Below are 22,007 nucleotides of genomic sequence, written 5' to 3'. Positions count from 1 at the left end.
TGGACACTTTGGTTTGTCTCCCATTCACCTCACATGATCTGTCTTAAAGGGCACCTGCTATTAGAGGTCACTTAGCATAAGTTCAGTATTAAACTGATAAGTAGCTTTGCATTTGCTTTTGGGAGATCATCTGCCTGTAAGAAACACCTCAACACCATATCCAAAGTGGTAATACTAAACTTCTCCTTATTTATTTGATAACAATGTAAATGACCATCAAGGTTAAAGTTTAGTAAACAGCCCAACAGATCTTATCAAGTGAGGACAATGCTTGACAAAAATTGTAAGCTCCACATCACAGCATTGCCCTCACCAGCTAGTGTTTCATTCATCAGGATTCTTTAAAGCATATTCAAAGATAAACAGCAATCACCTTGACATATAATTCATATAATTTTTGTCAAAAATTTGAATATCAAATATGACAATTTTTTTTAAAACCAGTTTTCATTGAAGTGAGAAAGTGAAGGGATCAGTCATTCCTGGGCCATTGCACTGAGGAGTTAGGTTAAGCTATCTGATAACAATAATTATTTGGTAAATGCTTAACTAACTCAACATTTTACAGGCTCTTTCAGTTGGACAGGTTGAACTAGCTTGCTCGCCCCCACCCCATGTGCCAATGGGGCTGTAATTACAGAGTTAATGAAAATTAACAGCTGAAAAAGTATCTTACATCCGGGCAACCATTGCAACGAATTGTTCTACACTGGAGTAAATGTGTATTTGTCAATTTGTCTGATTCTTCTAAGCAATGACACTCGGTGCAGTCATCTATCTTCAGAGAGTCTCCTGCCTAGGAAAAACAAAAGAAGTGAATTCACTTTCAATATTCAGTGCACATCCCATGAAGCATTCAGACACTGAAGTCATCCTCGGTTCCGAGGGACTGCCTAAGAGAAGAAGATTCAGACACTGATAGTTTAAGGCACATCACTGATTTTGCTTCCAAACCTGATCAGAATGATTGCTTAATGTACATTCATACCTTATTGAATAGCGGTTTCTTAATTCAGCTGCAGGTTTCCATAATCTTTATAGTTAGTCTACTGTTTGTACCAGTTATTGTAGCCAAATTAGCTGCTGAACTGTTCAACCTAAATAGAAGCCTACAATAAAATACGAAATGACCAAGGAGAGTGCAATGTGGTGGAGATCTACCAGGTGGAAAATCAGCTGTAAATTATTTTTAAACTTGCAGTGATAAAATTAGAATCATTAATTCTTCAATATGAATGTCTTCCTGCATTTCTGACTGTAATTAATGCGATGACTGAAAGTCTGTCAGCAGAAAAATTGATCAAAGGAATAAAGGACTATCAATGATCTGAATATACAATGAACACTTCTGGTGATTTCAAGGGCAGTTTCTTCTCAGCTTCAGCCCATGATTAGAAACCACACAAAACTTTGCTGCTGTGGTTTTTGCGGTCATCTGAACTCCTCCATTAGATTACTGCCGTGTAAACACTCCAAGATATCAATTATTCTTAATATAAGGAAGTGGAGCCTAGAAATTACTGCTGGTGATATTAGCGGATCTTTATTTTAAATGGGAATAGCACTTCTGTTAATCTAGCAGATAGAGGAATGTCATTTGAGCTAGTTAAGCATTTGTACACTAATGTAAGCACCTGCAACATATTTTGATACAATTACGCAGAGTATAATGCAATAAGATAAAATACAGAATATAATACAATACTTTGAAAATAGTGTCATGTAATGAAGTTATAATGCAATAAAATATGATATATAGTTATATAGTATTAACATTATACAGGAAACTTTGTGCTATCCGGCACCGACGGGACCGAGCTGCTGCCGTTCCCTCAAAACTGCCGTACACTCCAGAGTTAATGTTGAAACATAAACCCTGTTGCTTAGCAACAGCCTCTAAACAGTCGGCAAGCGTCCCTGTAGCGTCTCTAGCTGAAGCTGTTGCTTAGCTACAGACCTTGCAGAGTTTGACTATTCAAAAAAAGCAAAGAAAAAAAACGAAAAGAATAAAAAACGGCTCCTGATTTTTGCCGGTGGCTCGAGCTTGTCGGACGATTCGCCTCCGGATAACTCAAAGTTTCCTGTAATATTAAACAGAGTAACATCAAAGTACGTGAAATGTAATGTAATGTCATGAAACAAAGTATAATGGCTGTTCATTCAGAGGAAGTCCAAAAACATATAAGGAGCGATTTTCCACTTTTGTACTGGGCTGTATAGAATCATCTGGATGAAGCACATAGAGGAAAATCAGGCGGGGAGAATCATACGGCTGGAACAGAGCCTGCCCGAATTTGCCATCCATCACTTAAATGGACAGATAATCGGGTGAGCCATTTTATGGGTGTGTGATCCTCCCCATCTGATTTTCTACTATATGCTCTGCTGAGGCAATTATTCACCTGCCCCATTATCTTCCAAGGCTTTAAGTATTGGCAGGTGACACCGGCAGGGGTAATGTTCAAACTCCATGCTCCTGGTGGGGAGTCTCACCCGCTGAGAATGTATATTGCACGTGATTATCTGACTGATTTTGTCAGATGCAGTGCATGACCGAGTTTCCTATTTACTCCCCTGGTGGGTGAGTTTTCCCATTGGAAGCACAAAGTCATAACACTCCCCTATAGAGTTTATAGGGTAAACACTAATTTATTTTTAGGCATAAATATTGGCTTGTGGCAAAGCCACCAAGAGACTCTTGCAGTAATGTATATAATTGCCTTTAACAGGGGCTTGTTACCTTTAAGTGTTTGCTCTGTATAAACAGCGTGGGTTCGGTAAAACGGCGATCCAGCGCGATGACATCATCACGCAGGTCACGTGACGTTCCCAACGGCGGGAAACGTGATGACGTCAGAGGGGAGAGGCGTTCCCTCTCTGTCCTCGTGGAACTAGTTGGTGTACAGACCTGTATAGAGTTTCTCCTGCGTTTTTGTTTGTAACTTTTACTAGTGCATTAAACCACGTTTGGTTAACTGCTAGTTTCAGTCTCAGTACTTTCGTTAGGAGTTCAAGCACTCCTACATTGGTGACCCTGAATCCTCGCGGACGTTTTTCGCGGCGGAAACGGAACGCAGAGCCATGATGGAAGCCAACGCAGTGGCTTTGAAGCTCCCCCAATTTTGGGAACAACAGGCGGCCTCCTGGTTCGTACAAGCGGAGGCGCAGTTCGAGCTCCGCAATGTCATGCAGGATCAGACCCGTTATCTTTACGTGGTCTCCGCACTCGACAGCTCGACGGCGTCGAGGATCATCAGCCTACTGGAGAACCCCCCGGCCACCGACAAGTATGTCGCCATTAAGGCACGGCTAATGCAGGTATTCGGCCTTACGAAGGCAGAGCGCGCACGCCGCCTACTCACGCTGCCCGGGTTAGGAGACTCCAAACCTTCGGCGTTGATGAGCCAGATGCTCACACTCCTGGGGTCTGAACCGCAATGTTTCCTGTTCCGCGAACTGTTCCTCAGTCAACTGCCCGAACAGGTGCAGGCGGCCCTCACCAGATCGGACGCCGGGGATTGCATAGCGCTCGCCGAAGAGGCGGATAAAATATACGCGATCCGACAACAAAACTGCGCCATCGCGAGACGCCCTGCCCCAAAGGGCCCTGCCTCGACGCCTCCAACAACCGGTTTCTGTTATTACCACGCTCGGTTTGGCGTGAAGGCCAGAAGCTGCCGTCCGCCTTGCAGTTTCGTGACCAAAACACCGAACAAGCAACTGCGCGTCAAGAGCACCGACTCCGGGGCGTGCTCCGCGGCCACGATGGCGATTCCGGGAAACTACTTTATTTAACCGACTCCATCGCGGAACGTCGTTTTTTGTGCGACACAGGGGCGCAGTGCAGCATCCTTCCCGCGTCAGTCCTCGACCTTCGGTCTGGCAGGCGTGGTTCTCCCTCCAAGCTGCCAACGGGGGTGCGATTCGTACTTGTGGGACATGGTGGGTCCAGGTCTGCTTCAGTGGCCAACGCTTTATATGGGACTTCGTCACTGCCAAAATTTCACAGGCACTCCTAGGCGCCACGTTCGACTGTATTCCATGTGTGCGCGGCACGGTCGCACCGCACTCGGTCTCCTGCGCTCAGCCACCCCCCGTTTTCTCCCGCCTCCTCGGGGACTTTCCAGAGTTGACTAAGCCCACCTTCTCGGCTTCGACCGCCAAACATAGGGTGGAGCACCATATCACGATGACCGGCTCTCCCGTCTACGCCAGGGCACAGCGGCTAGAGCCCAGCAAACTCGCGACTGCTAAGGCGGAGTTCGCCGCCATGGAAAAGTTGGGGATTATTCGCCGGTCGAATAGTCCCTGGTCTTCGCCTCTCCACATCGTCCCTAAGCCCGGGGGTGGATGGCAGCCCTGCGGCGACTACCGCCGTCTCAATGATGTCACGACCCCCGACCGGTACCCCATACCGCACATACAGGATTTCTCCGCACATTTGGCAGGGAATTCGATTTTCTCCAAGGTCGACCTCGTCCATGGGTACCATCAGGTACCGGTGCATCCCCAGGACATCCAAAAGACAGCGGTCATCACCCCTTTTGGCCTGTTTGAGTTCCTCTGCATGCCTTTCTGACTTAAAAACGCAGCGCAGGCATTCCAACGCCTAATGGATTCGGTGCTGCGGGATCTCAAATTTTTGTTCGTCTATCTGGATGACATACTGATCACCAGCGCCACAAAGGAGGACCATCTCAAGCATCTGCGCATTCTCTTTCGTCGCCTTCAGCAGCACGGCCTCATTGTCAACCCGGCCAAATGCCAGTTCGGCCTGCGGCAAATCGACTTCTTAGGCCACCGCATCACTTCAGAGGGGGCAATGCCGCTTCGGGCTAAGGTGGAGGTGATCGCTGCATTCCCGCGGCTGCAGTCCATGAAGGCACTCCAGGAGTTCCTGGGTATGGTAAAATTTTACCATCGTTTTGTTCCCAGGGCTGCACAGCTCATGCGGCCGCTCTACGAGGCCCTCAGAGGGAAGCCGGGAAAGGAGCCCCTAGTTTGGACGCCGGAAATGGACCGCGCTTTCGGGGACATGAAGACCGCCCTCGCGAATGCGACAATGTTGGCACACCCCCTGCCAGGAGCCACCATCGCTCTCACGACTGACGCGTCGGACTACGCCATAGGGGCCGTCCAAGAGCAATGGGTCGACGGCACGTGGCAACCACTGCCGTTTTTTAGCCGCCAGCTGCGATGGCACGAACGCCAGTACAGTACCTTTGACAGGGAGCTGTTGGCGTTGTTTTTGGTCATTCGCCATTTTCGTTTTCTGCTCGAAGGGCGCCACTTCACTGCGTTTGTCGACCACAAACCACTGACATTCGCGATGGCCAAGACTGCTGAACTGTGGTTGGCTCGACAGCAGCGACAGCTTACATTTATTTCTGAATTTACCACCGACATCCGGCACGTGGCCGGCAAGGACAACGTGGTAGCGGATTGCCTTTCCCGCGCCACCGTCCAAGCTGTGCAGTTGGGGATTGATTATGCGAGAATGGCGGCCGACCAAGCTGCCGACCCGGACACTCAAGCCTTTCGTTCTGACTCCGCCAGCCTTCAACCGAAGGATGTGCCGTTCCATTCGGCGGGCACCACTTTACTCTGTGACGTCTCCTTGGGAGACCCCCGTCCGATTGTTCCGTCCACCTGGCGTCGGAAAGTTTTCGACGCCATACACGGACTTTCGCATCCTGGTGTGAGGGCATCGCAGAAGTTGCTAGCATCCAAATTCGTCTCCAATAATTATAGATGGTTGTTCAGATTTACCCCCCGACTGTTATACTGAAATGTGTACTGAAATGAACGGTTTGCTTTCACTGCTTTCAGCCGTCCTTCTCTAGTCTTTTCAACAATGCGAATTCTGAGTGAGGGGCTGAAACTGAGCGATGTTAACTGGTCTTTCTCACACTATAGATGGTCAAAACTGATGCAGATGTGAATGAAACAAGTTCTTACTGTAAACAGGGAGTCACAAAAAAATCAAGATGATTTCTACCTATTTTAAAGGATTCCAGTCTCTAGAGAGCCCTGTGCACAGCATATCTCTCTGACTACCCCCAGCACACTCAACAGTACCATGCAGAGCAGATTGTAAATTGCTGCATTACCAGTAGCTCCCACAAGGTGGAGCTACCAACAAGCAAAGTACTTGGAAGGGCTGAAGGTTCTCCCCTGCTTTTTAACTATCGTCCAGTGCTATACCACAGCAACTCCTGCAACACTGGCAGCGTTGCCAACTTTGGTTGGATGTATTCATGCAGGTTTCATCACATGACCTCCTGCCTCCAACTGCCCCACCCAGTTAAACAGCCTTCTTTCCCATCTTCAATATTTTTAAAACTAATAAACTAAAGTGTTCGAAGAAAAACACACACAATTTCCTTTTACTGCCTCTATGATGTTTCTTCCGGATTGCTGGCCGCAGTGTCCAGGAGGTTAATCTTTGAGGGTTGGCAACCCTTAAACACTGCACAAATGTTGGCTGTGGTAAGGATCATATTTAAACAGTTAGAAGGGACTGGATGCTCTGTAGTGACCCCAGAGCTGAAGGAAGAGGCCATTATTTGATCTTTGAGATCACAATCGAACAGGGAAAAGCAAAGTGGTGGTGCTGAACATTCGAATACTGGGAGCGATAGAGTAGGGTCAAATGTAGCGTTGATCCCTGCTTATCTCAGTCTCCAATCTGAGCCATAGCGAGGCACTGAGTGGGGATTTTGGTGTCTCCCTGTAGGGAAGGGGAAGACAGGAAATGACAGTAATGCTGCCAATCCCTTGTACTTCTGGCAGTTGACCACAAGAAGAATAGTTGGTGGTCTGGGAGTAGGCTAACTGCCCACCCTCTCAGGAGCAGCTGACGTGTTTATGCTTGGGTGGATTGATGATTCGGATAATTTAATACAGGAAAAATTGCATTAAAAAGAAAAGAGCTGCCAAGTGTCCATGTCAAGGGAGGGTGGCGTAGGCTTGACTAGGATGTTCCCTTAGGAAAAGACAGGGTAGAGCAAGCCTGTGATGTCCCCTCGGGTGAGGATAGGGTAGAACAAGCCTGTGATGTCCCCTCGGGTGAGGATAGGGTAGAGCAAGTCTGTGATGTCCCCTTGGGTGAGGACAGGGCAGAGCAAGTCTGTGATGTCCCCTTGGGTGAGGACAGGGCAGAGCAAGTCTGTGATGTCCCCTTGGGTGAGGACAGGGTAGAGCAAGCCTGTGATGTCCCCTCGGGTGAGGACAGGGTAGAACAAGCCTGTGATGTCCCCTCGGGTGAGGACAGGGTAGAGCAAGTCTGTGATGTCCCCTTGGGTGAGGACAGGGCAGAGCAAGTCTGTGATGTCCCCTTGGGTGAGGACAGGGTAGAGCAAGCCTGTGATGTCCCCTCGGGTGAGGACAGGGTAGAACAAGCCTGTGATGTCCCCTCGGGTGAGGACAGGGTAGAACAAGCCTGTGATGTCCCCTCAGGTGAGGACAGGGTAGAACAAGCCTGTGGTGTCCACTCGGGTGAGGACAGGGTAGAACAAGCCTGTGGTGTCCACTCGGGTGAGGACAGGGTAGAACAAGCCTGTGATGTCCCCTCGGGTGAGGACAGGGTAGAACAAGCCTGTGATGTCCCCTCGGGTGAGGACAGGGTAGAACAAGCCTGTGCTGTCCCCTTGGGTGAGGACAGGGTAGAACAAGCCTGTGATGTCCCCTCGGGTGAGGACAGGGTAGAACAAGCCTGTGATGTCCCCTCGGGTGAGGACAGGGTAGAACAAGCCTGTGCTGTCCCCTCGGGTGAGGACAGGGTAGAACAAGCCTGTGATGTCCCCTCGGGTGAGGACAGGGTAGAACAAGCCTGTGATGTCCCCTCGGGTGAGGACAGGGTAGAACAAGCCTGTGATGTCCCCTCGGGTGAGGACAGGGTAGAACAAGCCTGTGATGTCCCCTCAGGTGAGGACAGGGTAGAACAAGCCTGTGATGTCCCCTCGGGTGAGGACAGGGTAGAACAAGCCTGTGATGTCCCCTCGGGTGAGGACAGGGTAGAGCAAGCCTGTGATGTCCCCTCGGGTGAGGACAGGGTAGAACAAGCCTGTGCTGTCCCCTCGGGTGAGGACAGGGTAGAACAAGCCTGTGATGTCCCCTCAGGTGAGGACAGGGTAGAACAAGCCTGTGATGTCCCCTTGGGTGAGGACAGGGTAGAACAAGCCTGTGATGTCCCCTCGGGTGAGGACAGGGTAGAACAAGCCTGTGATGTCCCCTTGGGTGAGGACAGGTTAGAACAAGCCTGTGATGTCCCCTCGGGTGAGGACAGGGTAGAACAAGCCTGTGATGTCCCCTCGGGTGAGGACAGGGTAGAACAAGCCTGTGATGTCCCCTCGGGTGAGGACAGGGTAGAACAAGCCTGTGATGTCCCCTCAGGCGAGGACAGGGTAGAACAAGTCTGTGATGTCTCGGGTGAGGACAGGGTAGAACAAGCCTGTGATGTCCCCTCGGGTGAGGACAGGGTAGAACAAGCCTGTGATGTCCCCTCGGGTGAGGACAGGGTAGAACAAGCCTGTGATGTCCCCTCGGGTGAGGACAGGGTAGAACAAGCCTGTGATGTCCCCTCAGGCGAGGACAGGGTAGAACAAGTCTGTGATGTCTCGGGTGAGGACAGGGTAGAACAAGCCTGTGGTGTCCACTCGGGTGAGGACAGGGTAGAACAAGTCTGTGATGTCCCCTTGGGCGAGGACAGGGTAGAAGAAGCCTGTGGTGTCCACTCGGGTGAGGACAGGGTAGAACAAGCCTGTGCTGTCCCCTCGGGTGAGGACAGGGTAGAACAAGCCTGTGCTGTCCCCTCGGGTGAGGACAGGGTAGAACAAGCCTGTGATGTCCCCTCGGGTGAGGACAGGGTAGAACAAGCCTGTGATGTCCCCTCGGGTGAGGACAGGGTAGAACAAGCCTGTGATGTCCCCTCGGGTGAGGACAGGGTAGAACAAGTCTGTGATGTCTCGGGTGAGGACAGGGTAGAACAAGCCTGTGATGTCCCCTTGGGTGAGGACAGGGTAGAACAAGCCTGTGGTGTCCACTCGGGTGAGGACAGGGTAGAACAAGTCTGTGATGTCCCCTTGGGCGAGGACAGGGTAGAACAAGCCTGTGGTGTCCACTCGGGTGAGGACAGGGTAGAACAAGTCTGTGATGTCCCCTCGGGTGAGGACAGGGTAGAACAAGCCTGTGCTGTCCCCTTGGGTGAGGACAGGGTAGAACAGGCCTGTGATGTCCCCTCAGGTGAGGACAGGGTAGAACAAGCCTGTGATGTCTCGGGTGAGGACAGGGTAGAACAAGCCTGTGATGTCTTGGGTGAGGACAGGGTAGAACAGGCCTGTGATGTCCCCTCGGGTGAGGACAGGGTAGAACAAGCCTGTGATGTCTCGGGTGAGGACAGGGTAGAACAAGCCTATGATGTCTCGGGTGAGGACAGGGTAGAACAAGCCTGTGATGTCCCCTCGGGTGAGGACAGGGTAGAACAAGCCTGTGATGTCTCGGGTGAGGACAGGGTAGAACAGGCCTGTGATGTCTCCTGTAATTGAATAACTGGCTGGTACTTATTATCCAAGCTCTCACGTGAGAATCGTCAACTTAGATAATGGTTAGCACCTGCGAGACCATAACCCAGCATAGGTTTCTTGCACTCTTGGACAAGGTACAAGAGAAAGTCTGTTGTGTGGCAGGGGGTCCTTTTCTTGCTTCTGGCCTCTAACCTCTCTCCTTCCTTGTGCTCTCTCTCTCTCTCTCTCCATTTGATCTACGCTACCATGGTCAGTGCTCCTTTACATTTTCTTCTCTTGTTCCTTCTGCCACTCTACAAAATGTTCTTTGCTGCACCTTTGCTGTGTTGAAATCAAAACTCATTTATACCATCTTCCATTCAAATCTATTTTATTTCCAGCATCTCCAAACTGTGGACCTCTTCACCTCCCTCAGCCTTCCATTCCTCCTACAATCTACATGCTTTCAAAACCCAAACTTGGTGTCACCTAACGACTACTTCCTGAATTACCTTTTCTCCTACTCTTCTATCTAGACTGTGTTCCGCACTATGGCCTTTGGCTCTGCACCTTGGTTTCTCAATTAAAAACACAACTACTGCTGCATAACATACCACAGTGCAGTGTAATAAAATATTAAAACCATCCATTATCTTACCCCAATGCTGGTTCCATTTCGTATGCAAACATTTCCCGGAACTGTAAAATAAATGTTGATCATTGTTATTTATACTTTTTTTTTAAAAGGGTAAAATTAAATCTGAATTTTCCTATGATGTTCATACAGTCCTAAAATTTAAAAAGCAAGTCTTGTTGTTCATAGCCCAATTCTAACATTAAACACTTACAAGAAAATCTCTTCAGTCACAAGATTTGTTTTGATTTCTATCTTTATGTCTATTTTTGTTTCTGCAATACTGACATAATTACAGGATCCAAGGAGGCCAATAGTAAGAGGGAGTAGAGGTACAAGGGTAGGGTTTCCAACTGGTGAGAATGGCCTTGCAATGGTGAGAGCTTCATTAAAGACCTGATCACTTGATGGAGCAACTTGCTGATTTTCTTGCATTGTGCAGTCGGCTTACCCGTATAAAACGGGCAATAAAGAGCATGCACATTCTGGCCTTTAAATAAGTGAGCACTCACGGCGATGTTGCTATATTTTTCATTGCCTCATTGTAATTCTTACAAAGGGGTACTGGATTGAGGATTGGGCGTTAAAGAAAAGGACAAAAAGAGTAATGCAATGCAGGCTTACTTGCACTGGGTTGAACTGCCACATTCGCTCTTACCCATACAAATCTAGGCACACCTACTGGGAATGATTTGAGAGCAACGAGCTTCACAGCCTCCATTTCACAGTTGTGCTATCGGCTGGAATCTGACCGGCAGACAATATCGACAATGCCTTGCCACTGGCTGTGAATGCGACCACAAAACTGAGCACTATGACTCCAGCTCCTTTCACGCTACTTCACGCCAGTCAACCTGCAGTCATTAACCTGGAGTGCTTCAACATCAACTGTACATGTTGATTCCGCCCCTGACAGTATCAACCTCAGTAACTCAGTACAGTTAACATCTCCCAATGATGCCAGCCGCCATCATTGTTCAAAAAGCTAACCGAAAGACAACTAAAATAAAGGAGTTAGAGCGAGGGCCATTTCTTTGTAACACTTTTGACTTTTAAAAAGAGGAACACATAGTGACACCCATTCTGTAAGATGGCAAAGCCAATTTTGCAATCTGGAATTCCTAACAGGGAATTGATCTCACGGAATGCCCCTCAAAGAGGTGCAGCTTGTCATTTCCATCTATTTATTTTATTGGGCAGAAAAAACATGGGCTGCGTGCCAATCATTTGCTGCAATAAGCACCTAGGTACGTTTTACTATGGTAAAGGTATTATATAAATGCAAATTGTTGTTGTGGTTCCCACTAGAAATGAAGCATCAGCCGCATAATGTGTTTATCATGAAGGATGAGTATGGTCGAAATTTAGGGAGCGGGTAATAAGCTGGAATTTGTAAAACTCACTCACCACATTGGCACATCGGACAACAGTCTATGATTCTGTCACACCTCAGGCCATAGCCAAGAGGACATTTGGGTATGTCAATGTGGGTACAGGACTTATTCTTTTCATGCAGAATCACTTCTCCATTGAGCTCCAAGCATTCTAGTGTGATACATGGATTGTCCAGAGATGTCCACTGGTCACCAGCCTGCAAGATAACAGCAGGAAGTTACACTTCACAGACATATGTGCAAGTTATCGACAGAAGTTTCCCTGATACTTAAGTTTTGAGGTTTCATGTTGCTAACACACTTGGCCTTCCTATCCATGAGCAAGGATCAGTTTGGTAGGCACATGCCTCTATACGCTGATTTTTTAAGTATCCGCTCCAAGAAATAATTACTTTCCTCGTGTATTTTTGATCATTCGATCATTGCATCCCTTATGTGAAGGTATTAGTTTGGCTTCGTTGGTTGTATTCTGACCTTTGAGTTGGAAGTTGTGGATGAAGTCCCAATCCATGACTTGAGTACATAATGTAGGCCGACACTCCTGTCGACTGAGTATCACAGAATCACAGAAACCCCACAATGCAGATAGAGGCCATTTCGGCCCATCGAGCCTGCACCGACACATATCCCACCCGATCCCCATAACCCCTACACCAACACATATCCCACCCTATCCCTGTAACCCCACGTATTTAATCCCCCTAACACTAAGGGTCAATTTATCATAGCCAATCAACCTAACCTGCACATCTTTGGACTACATTGTTTGATGGATGTCCTTTTGGGTGAAATGTTAAACCGTTTTATCATAGACTAAATTGAAAAGTTATTGGAATGGAAACTAAAAATTCTTTACTGTTTTGAAACAATTTATGTAGTATCGCTGGTTTCGTACTATGCATCTATTGCTTCCGTGAAACCATCTCATTTGTATTTAAATTTGGCTTTGTTTTAATCTGAATAACACAATGACCCGGAATTTGCAGTAGTAATAATGGTGAGGCTGTCAACGCTCGCCGTTATTACTGGGTAAAACTGACAGCAACTTCTGGTGTCCGCACATGCGCAGTTAAATGCGGAAATCCGGAAGTTGCTGTCAGTGATACCCTGCTCCTCCACAGGGTGCGCTGTTGCAGTCTTCGTAAATGGAATCAACACAGAAATCACTGATTTATCACGAACTTCAACTATTTAGACACTATTCTTGCCGTAAGGTGCAATGATAAAGTTAAGCCTTGTTCAATCAGGAGTAACTGAGTTTTTAACAGAGTACTAAGTCATAATTACTGCTGAACAACCTCTCTGGCCCTGAGAAACTAATTTTACAAGTGTGTAGTCTCATTCCCTCAGAAGAATATTTAAAAATTGCAGATTTTTAATAAATTTTGTTTTTGTTTTTTTTAAGTTTTTGTTCTGATACTTATATTTTTCCCTTAACCCCATGTGTATGTCCCAATCTTTATTTTGATTTCTGTGCAATGATTTAAATGTGATTTATATTTCCTTCTTTTTACTTCCTGCTTTGCTGTCTGTAAAAATTCTTCAATCTGATTGATTGATCAGCTTCCCTGCAGCCTGCCCTGTTCCTGGACACCACAGATCCCCTCTAGAAGGCGCCGAATTCAAACTGATGTCAGAAAAGAGGACGTCTACATTCTAGAGCCCGCTAAAGCTTTGTGGGCAGCTTTTTCCAAGGTCAGCAGCGAGCGCCGTTCCTTCACCGCTGACTGCAAAATCCGGGCCAATCTGATATTTACCATTGTTTGAAGTGGATGGGAGAACATGGTGTGCAGCCCACGTAAGCTCAAGCAAAACACCCTCATAAAAGGAGAACTGTTATCTCACTATCCTGATTGTATTGTGGCAAAACCACCAATGATCTTCTGTACAAATGCATAACTGTCTTTAACCCAATGCTACAACATCTGTGTTTGTTGGCTGAGTGTAAATAAGCTTTCTGCAAAAGCCCTGAAACAACATGATGACGTCATCATGTTGGTCACGTGATGCCCTGAACGGCAGGAAACGTGATGACGTCATGATGTCAGAGTGTGGGAGGTTCTAAGCCCAGACCTCGTGTAACAAGCTGCTGAAAAGACCTGTTTGCTGTTGCTCCTGCATGTTTTTGTTTTGTTCACTTGTTTGATTAAATTCAGTTGAATTATTGAACTGACTCGACTTCAGTGCTTCAGTTAGGGATAGATCGATTCCTACATTGGTGACCCCGAAGCTTCGCGGACGATTTTCGCAGAGGAAAGTTCGAGAACAAGATGGATGTGAACGCAGCGAGTTTGAAGCTCCCTCAATTTTGGGAACGACAGGCAGCCTCCTGGTTCATGCAAGCGGAGGCTCAGTTCCAACTTCGGAACATCGTGCTGGATCAGACCCGTTACCTTTACGTGGTCTCTGCACTGGACAGCTCGACGGCTTCCCGAATCATCAGCCTGCTGGAGAACCCGCCCGTGGATGACAAGTATGAAATGCTTAAGGCGCGCCTTATGCAAATATTCGGTCTCACGAAAGCGGAGCGCGCACGACGTTTGCTCGCACTCCCCGGGTTAGGCGACACTAAGCCTTCCGAGTTGATGAGCCAAATGCTCACACTCCTCGGGTCTGAGCCACAGTGTTTTCTGTTTCGGGAACTGTTCCTGAGCCAGCTCCCTGAGCAGGTACAAGCAGCCTTCGCCAGGTCGGAGGCTACGGATGGCGTAGCGCTCGCGGCCGAAGCCGACACCATTCACGCGGTGATGCAACAGTACTGTGCCACTTCGAAGCGTCCCGCCTCGAGGAACCCCGCCTCGGCGCCTCCACAGACTGGCCTCTGTTACTACCACGCCCGGTTCGGACCGAAAGCCAGATACTGCCGACCCCCATGTAGTTTCGTGCCACCGGCACCGAGAAAGCAGCAAAACCGTGCGCGAGAACGGAAGAACGACACCGAGGTCGGGTTCACGTCCACAATGACGGTTGGTGATTCCGGGAATATCGGAGTCGCTCCGACAGGATTGTCCGCCCTCCTCTGCGATTGACCTTTGCAATTAAAGACACTTCTGGGGGGGCGCATGTGGCAAAACCACCAATGATCTTCTGTACAAATGCATAACTGTCTTTAACCCAATGCTACAGCATCTGTGTTTGTCGGCTGAGTGTAAATAAGCTTTCTGCAAAAGCCCTGAAACAACGTGATGACGTCATCACGTTGGTCACGTGATGCCCCGAATGGCGAGAAACGTGATGACGTCATGACGTCAGAGAGTGGGAGGTTCTAAGCCCAGACCTCGTGTAACAAGCTGCTGAAAAGACCTGCTTGTTGTTGCTCCTGCATGTTTTTGTTTTGTTCATTTGTTTGATTAAATTCAGTTGAATTATTGAACTGACTCGACTTCAGTGCTTCAGTTAGGGATAGATCGATTCCTACAGTATTATGCTTTAAGTTGAAAATATTAGTTCATAGGAGACATGTGTCTGCTTATGGAAACTACTTTTTGTTGTGATTAAGAGTTACGAGCGTTGGGAAAGAGCATTTGTCAGAACTGTTCATGTATTTCCTTTTTCTTCAGATTTTGGTGGGCCTGCTTTGTATTTCTAGCATTTTCTCTTTTTTATTTCAGGTTTTCAGGATTTGCTCTTCTCGCTCTAACTTATAATCATCGTAGTGAACCTCGCAGACCTTTCTATTACTTGAAGGGAGTAATTGGTCAATTAACTGTGAAGCTTTGAAGGAGTATTCCTTTAAAACTGATATCAGCAGACATAAATTACAACCAAAATAATCTGGCACAACATAGTAACACATTTTGAAATTTTCATCCTCGGATAGTAGTGTAAAAAAGATAACTTAAATGTCTAAATTGAAATTATCCTAAAATACTTATGAATAGCTTATCTTAGATCACGTGTCTTAAAGTCCTACATATGGGGAGACAGTTGAATATTTTTATCTGAAAGGACCATATCTACTCACCTGATGTATAATTCTGTGTGGGTCTGCATCACCTCTTTCTATGACACTTTCTTCACACACTGTGCGCTTGCATCTTCCACAGCATGCACCTGCCTCTTCCCTGTAGGTGTATCCCTTTAGAAGAAAAGTTACTCTCAGTGGCATCATTCCAAGCTCTGGCTCATGTTCATAACAAACACAGGAAACACAATTGGTGTTGACTCAAATCCAACATTTCCTTTTGGGTGCCAACCTAAACGCTCATTAACAAAGTGAATCCAGCTATTAGAATCATCCTCCTGATGAGTGGAAAGGGAAGGGAATATTTGAAGCCACGTTTAGGGATGGCCAATATAGAAATAATTAATGATGCCTGCAGCCTTTCACTTTCTACTTGCTACAAGGTTTTGGCTTATTGTTAACTGACAGTGGTGCCATGGTGAGTTATAATATGATTAACTCTGGTACCTATGTTCCAATACAGCCCAAACTGACGGGATGGAAGACTCCCGTCTCCTGTAAAGGTCCTATGTGGAATAAGCTTGTACTATCCAAACCATTTCCTTGTGGCGACAGTACAAGACCACCCACAGTCCTGCACCATTTGACAATCTCAGTGAGAAGTGTCTGGTATAGAAAGAGAGAAAGACACACATGTGGAGTAAAAGGCAGGGGCAGGGCAGAGAGTGCATTACTCTGTGTCTGGCCATGATCAACAAAAACAACAACAACTTCCATTTATATAGCACCTTTAATGTAGTAAAACATCCCAAGGCACTTCACAGAGGTGTTATCAGACAAAATTTGACACTGAGCCACATAAGAAGATATTAGGAATGGGAACCAAATGCTTGGTCAAAGAGGTACGTTTTTAGGAGTGTCTTAAAGGCGGAGAGGGAGGTGGAGAGGCAGAGAGGTTTAAGGAGGGAATTCCAGAGCTTCGGGTTTAGGCAGTTGAAGGCATGGCCACCAATGGTGCAGCAATTTTTGAATAGTGGGGTAACATTAGCTACCCTCCAATCCATGGGTACTGTTCCAGATTCCATCGAATGTTGGAAGATGATCAGCAATGCATCTATTATTTCCAGGGCCACTTCCTTAAGTACCCTAGGATGTAGATTATCAGGCCCTGGGGATTTATCGGCCTTCAGTCCCATCAATTTCCTTAACACCATTTCCTTACAAATACTGATTTCTTTCAGTTCCTCCCCTTCATCAGACCCTATGTTCCCCGACATCTCTGAGAGGTTATTTGTGTCCTCCTCTGTGAAGACAGAACCAAAATATGTATTTCTTTGTTCCCCATTATAAATTCCCCTGATTCTGACTGCAAAGGACCTACGCTTGATTTCACCAATCTTTTTCTCTTCACATATCTATAAAAGCTTTTACAGTCAGTTTTTATGTTCCTTGCAAGCTTACTCTCATATTTTATTTTCCCTTTCTTAATTAATCCCTTTGTCCTCCTTTGTTGAATCATAAACTGCTCCCAATCCTCAGGTTTGCTGCTTTTTCTGGCCAATTTATATGTCCTCTCCTTGGATCTTATGCTATCCCTAATTTCCCTTGTTAGCCACGGTTGAGTCACCTTTTTTGTTTTATTTTTATGCCAAACTGGGATGAACAAATAGGGAGGGGTGAGGCCATGGAGGGATTTGAAAACAAGGATGGGAACTTTAAAATTGAGGCGTTGCCAGACTGGGAACCAACATAGGTCAGCGAGCACAGGGATGAACTGGACTTGGTGTGAGTTTGGACATCTGCAGTGGAGTTCTGGGTGAGCTCAAGTTTATGGAGGGTGGAAGATGGGAGGCTGGCCAGGGAAGCATTGGAATAGTCAAATCTGGAGGTAACAAAGGCTCGGATGAGGGTTTCAGCAGCAGATGAACTGAGGCAGGGGTGGAGGTGAGGTGAAGTTACAGAGGTGGAAGTTGACGGTCTTGGTGACTGACGTAAGAAAACTACTAGGCACTTGGTCTAAGTATTAAACAAGGCTTTAATCAATTGTTTTACAACATGGAGATCTAGTTGTGTCCTTCACTAGTTCCTGTTAAAGAATGTCCTGAGCAAGCTGGGCCCATGCCCGAGTATTTACACTCTCCCTGGACAGCGCCACCAGCAGGCCGCCCAGTATTATTACATAAGTCATTTTCACATGAATGACAAGATTCATGTCAGTGACCGTGCGGATATGGGGTTGGAAGCTCATCTCAGAGTCAAATAGTGTTCCAAAGTTGTGAACAGTCTGGTTCAGCCTCAGACAGTGTGCAGGGAGAGGGATGGAGCCGGTGCCTAGGCAACGGAGTTTGTGGCAGGGATCAAAGACAATGGCTTCGGTCTTCCCAATATTAAGCCGGAGGAAATTTCTGCTCATCCAGTACTGGATGTCGGACAAGCAGTCTGACAAATCAAAGGCTGTGGTGGGGTTGAGAGAGGTGAGAGAGTGAGGTAGAGGTGGGTATTGTCAGCATACATGTGGAACCTGACATCGTGTTTTTGGATGGTGTCGCTGAGGGGCAGCATGCAGATGAGAAATAAGAGAGGGGCCAAGGATAGACCTTTGGGGGAGCCAAGAGGTAACGGTGAGGGAGAAGGGAAGAGAAGTCATTGCCGGTGATTCCCTGGTCACATGCTCCATGTGCCTTTTCTAGGGAAGCTGACCTGACGTGAAGAACTTATATTTACATAGCATCTCATCACATCCTCAGGATGTCCCAATGTGCTTCACAATCAATGAATTACTTTCTGAACTGCAGTCACTGTTCACTAGGCAAAATAAGATAAATATAATGTACTGGTATTTCAGCCTGTGTCATACATGCTGATTGTAAATCTCACTCCTAACACTTGCTCAATATTGATAGCTCTGCATTTGCTTAAATTAAGTATTCAACTCATGTTATCTGGCTGTCATGTTGTAAACCATAAATACTTTGCAAGTTCCATGGAACAATTATAGCAATTTTGAACACAGCTGAGATTTGAATTTTTCTTCTATTTTTATGTAATAAAAAAACTTATCTAATGTGCTTTTACTTACAGTTGGACAATCCTTGTTACAGGCTTTAGCAACACACTGCACCTCATAAAGCCCTGTGATGCTGTCCTTCCTGTTGGTGCAAGAGCATTCCTTACAAGACTCCTCCCAGGTCCTTCCAGTTAGGTAGACAGCACCATTATGAACACAAACCTGTCCATGGCAAATATCAAATGTTATGCACACTTTAGCATGTTAATGTACCACATAGCATATATATGTTGATACATTAATATCTCCTCACAATAACACTCCCACGCACCAACACACTGTCACAGGAACAGGCAAACTTGGTTTAATCAGTATAGATTTTGTACTCAAGTCCTGAAGTAAAGCTTGAGCCCACAACCTTCTGATTCAGAGGCAAAGCGATACCACTGAGCCTCACAGTAACATTCCCTCACAGTAACATTCCCTCACAGTAACATTCCCTCACAGTAACATTCCCTCACAGCAACATTCCCTCACAGCAACATTCCCTCACAGTAACATTCCCTCACAGTAACATTCCCTCACAGTAACATTCCCTCACAGTAACACACCCTCACAGTAACATTCCCTCACAGTAACACACCCTCACAGTAACATTCCCTCACAGTAACATTCCCTCACAGTAACATTCCCTCACAGCAACATTCCCTCACAGTAACATTCCCTCACAGCAACATTCCCTCACAGTAACATTCCCTCACAGTAACATTCCCTCACAGTAACATTCCTCACAGTAACACACCCTCACAGTAACATTCCCTCACAGTAACATTCCCTCACAGTAACACACCCTCACAGTAACATTCCCTCACAGTAACACACCCTCACAGTAACATTCCCTCACAGTAACATTCCCTCACAGTAACATTCCCTCACAGCAACATTCCCTCACAGTAACATTCCCTCACAGTAACATTCCCTCACAGCAACATTCCCTCACAGTAACATTCCCTCACAGTAACATTCCCTCACAGTAACACTTCCTCACAGTAACATTCCCTCACAGTAACACACCCTCACAGTAACATTCCCTCACAGTAACACACCCTCACAGTAACATTCCCTCACAGCAACACACCCTCACAGTAACACACCCTCACAGTAACATTCCCTCACAGTAACATTCCCTCACAGTAACACCTCCTCACAGTAACATTCCCTCACAGTAACATTCCCTCACAGTAACATTCCCTCACAGTAACATTCCCTCACAGTAACACACCCTCACAGTAACATTCCCTCACAGTAACACACCCTCACAGTAACACACCATCACAGTAACATTCCCTCACAGTAACATTCCCTCACAGTAACACACCCTCACAGTAACATTCCCTCACAGTAACACACCCTCACAGTAATACACCCTCACAGTAACATTCCCTCACAGTAAAATTCCCTCACAGTAACACACCCTCACAGTAACACACCCTCACAGTAACACACCCTCACAGTAACATTCCCTCACAGTAACATTCCCTCACAGTAACATTCCCTCACAGTAACACACCCTCACAGTAACATTCCATCACAGTAACACACCCTCACAGTAATACACCCTCACAGTAACATTCCCTCACAGTAAAATTCCCTCACAGTAACACACCCTCACAGTAACACACCCTCACAGTAACACACCCTCACAGTAACATTCCCTCACAGTAACACACCCTCACATTAACATTCCCTCACAGTAACACACCCTCACAGTAATACACCCTCACAGTAACATTCCCTCACAGTAACATTCCCTCACAGTAACACACCCTCACAGTAACACACCCTCACAGTAACACACCCTCACAGTAACATTCCCTCACAGTAACACACCCTCACAGTAACATTCCCTCACAGTAACACACCCTCACAGTAACATTCCCTCACAGTAACATTCCCTCACAGTAACACACCCTCACAGTAACACACCCTCACAGTAACATTCCCTCACAGTAACACACCCTCACAGTAACATTCCCTCACAGTAACATTCCCTCACAGTAACACTCCCTCACAGTAACATTCCCTCACAGTAACACACCCTCGCAGTAACACACCCTCACAGTAACACACCCTCACAGTAACACACCCTCACAGTAACATTCCCTCACAGTAACACACCCTCACAGTAACATTCCCTCACAGTAACACACCCTCACAGTAACATTCCCTCACAGTAACACACCCTCACAGTAACATTCCCTCACAGTAACATTCCCTCACAGTAACACTCCCTCACAGTAACATTCCCTCACAGTAACACACCCTCGCAGTAACACACCCTCACAGTAACACACCCTCACAGTAACACACCCTCACAGTAACATTCCCTCACAGTAACACTCCCTCACAGTAACATTCCCTCACAGTAACAATCCCTCACAATAACTTTCCCTCACAGTAACATTCCCTCACAGTAACACACCCTCACAGTAACATTCCCTCACAGTAACATTCCCTCACATTAACACACCCTCACAGTAACACACCCTCACCGTAACATTCCCTCACAGTAACACACCCTCACAGTAACACACCCTCACAGTAACATTCCCTCACAGTAACACACCCTCACAGTAACATTCCCTCACAGTAACACACCCTCACAGTAACATTCCCTCACAGTAACACACCATCACAGTAACATTCCCTCACAGTAACATTCCCTCACAGTAACATTCCCTCACAGTAACACTCCCTCACAGTAACACTCCCTCACAGTAACATTCCCTCACAGTAACAATCCCTCACAGTAACAATCCCTCACAATAACATTCCCTCACAGTAACATTCCCTCACAGTAACACACCCTCACAGTAACATTCCCTCACAGTAACATTCCCTCACAGTAACACACCCTCACAGTAACATTCCCTCACAGTAACATTCCCTCACAGTAACATTCCCTCACAGTAACACACCCTCACAGTAACATTCCCTCACAGTAACATTCCCTCACAGTAACATTCCCTCACAGTAACACACCCTCACAGTAACACTCCCTCACAGTAACACTCCCTCACAGTAACACTCCCTCACAGTAACACTCCCTCACAGTAACATTCCCTCACAGTAACATTCCCTCACAGTAACATTCCCTCACAGTAACACAACCTCACAGTAACACACCCTCACAGTAACATTCCCTCACAGTAACACACCCTCACAGTAACATTCCCTCACAGTAACATTCCCTCACAGTAACACACCCTCACAGTAACATTCCCTCACAGTAACATTCCCTCACAGTAACACACCCTCACAGTAACATTCCCTCACAGTAGCATTCCCTCACAGTAACACACCCTCACAGTAACATTCCCTCACAGTAACATTCCCTCACAGTAACATTCCCTCACAGTAACACACCCTCACAGTAACATTCCCTCACAGTAACACACCCTCACAGTAACATTCCCTCACAGTAACACTCCCTCACAGTAACACACCCTCACAGTAACATTCCCTCACAGTAACACTCCCTCACAGTAACACACCCTCACAGTAA

The 22,007-nt window shown here is 46.7% G+C and overlaps 1 protein-coding gene across 1 annotated transcript in view; it reads right to left on the bottom strand.

Moving 5' to 3' along the window:
• The window catches only part of vwf (von Willebrand factor), a 141,548-nt gene that overhangs the window by 17,292 nt on the left and 102,249 nt on the right, over positions 1-22,007 (bottom strand). The window contains exons 43-47 of the mRNA XM_086010148.1: positions 18,515-18,664; positions 15,496-15,609; positions 11,545-11,728; positions 10,162-10,202; positions 677-796 (exon numbers count right to left, since the gene is read on the bottom strand). Of these exons, the coding sequence (XP_085866274.1) occupies positions 677-796; positions 10,162-10,202; positions 11,545-11,728; positions 15,496-15,609; positions 18,515-18,664 (609 nt within the window). The remainder of the gene's footprint in view (positions 1-676; positions 797-10,161; positions 10,203-11,544; positions 11,729-15,495; positions 15,610-18,514; positions 18,665-22,007) is intronic.

This window comes from Somniosus microcephalus, chromosome 17 (assembly GCF_052327205.1).
Source record: "Somniosus microcephalus isolate GS21.2 chromosome 17, FLI_Smic_1.0, whole genome shotgun sequence".
Lineage (NCBI taxonomy): Eukaryota > Metazoa > Chordata > Chondrichthyes > Squaliformes > Somniosidae > Somniosus > Somniosus microcephalus.
This window is presented reverse-complemented; position numbering and strand designations above follow the sequence as displayed.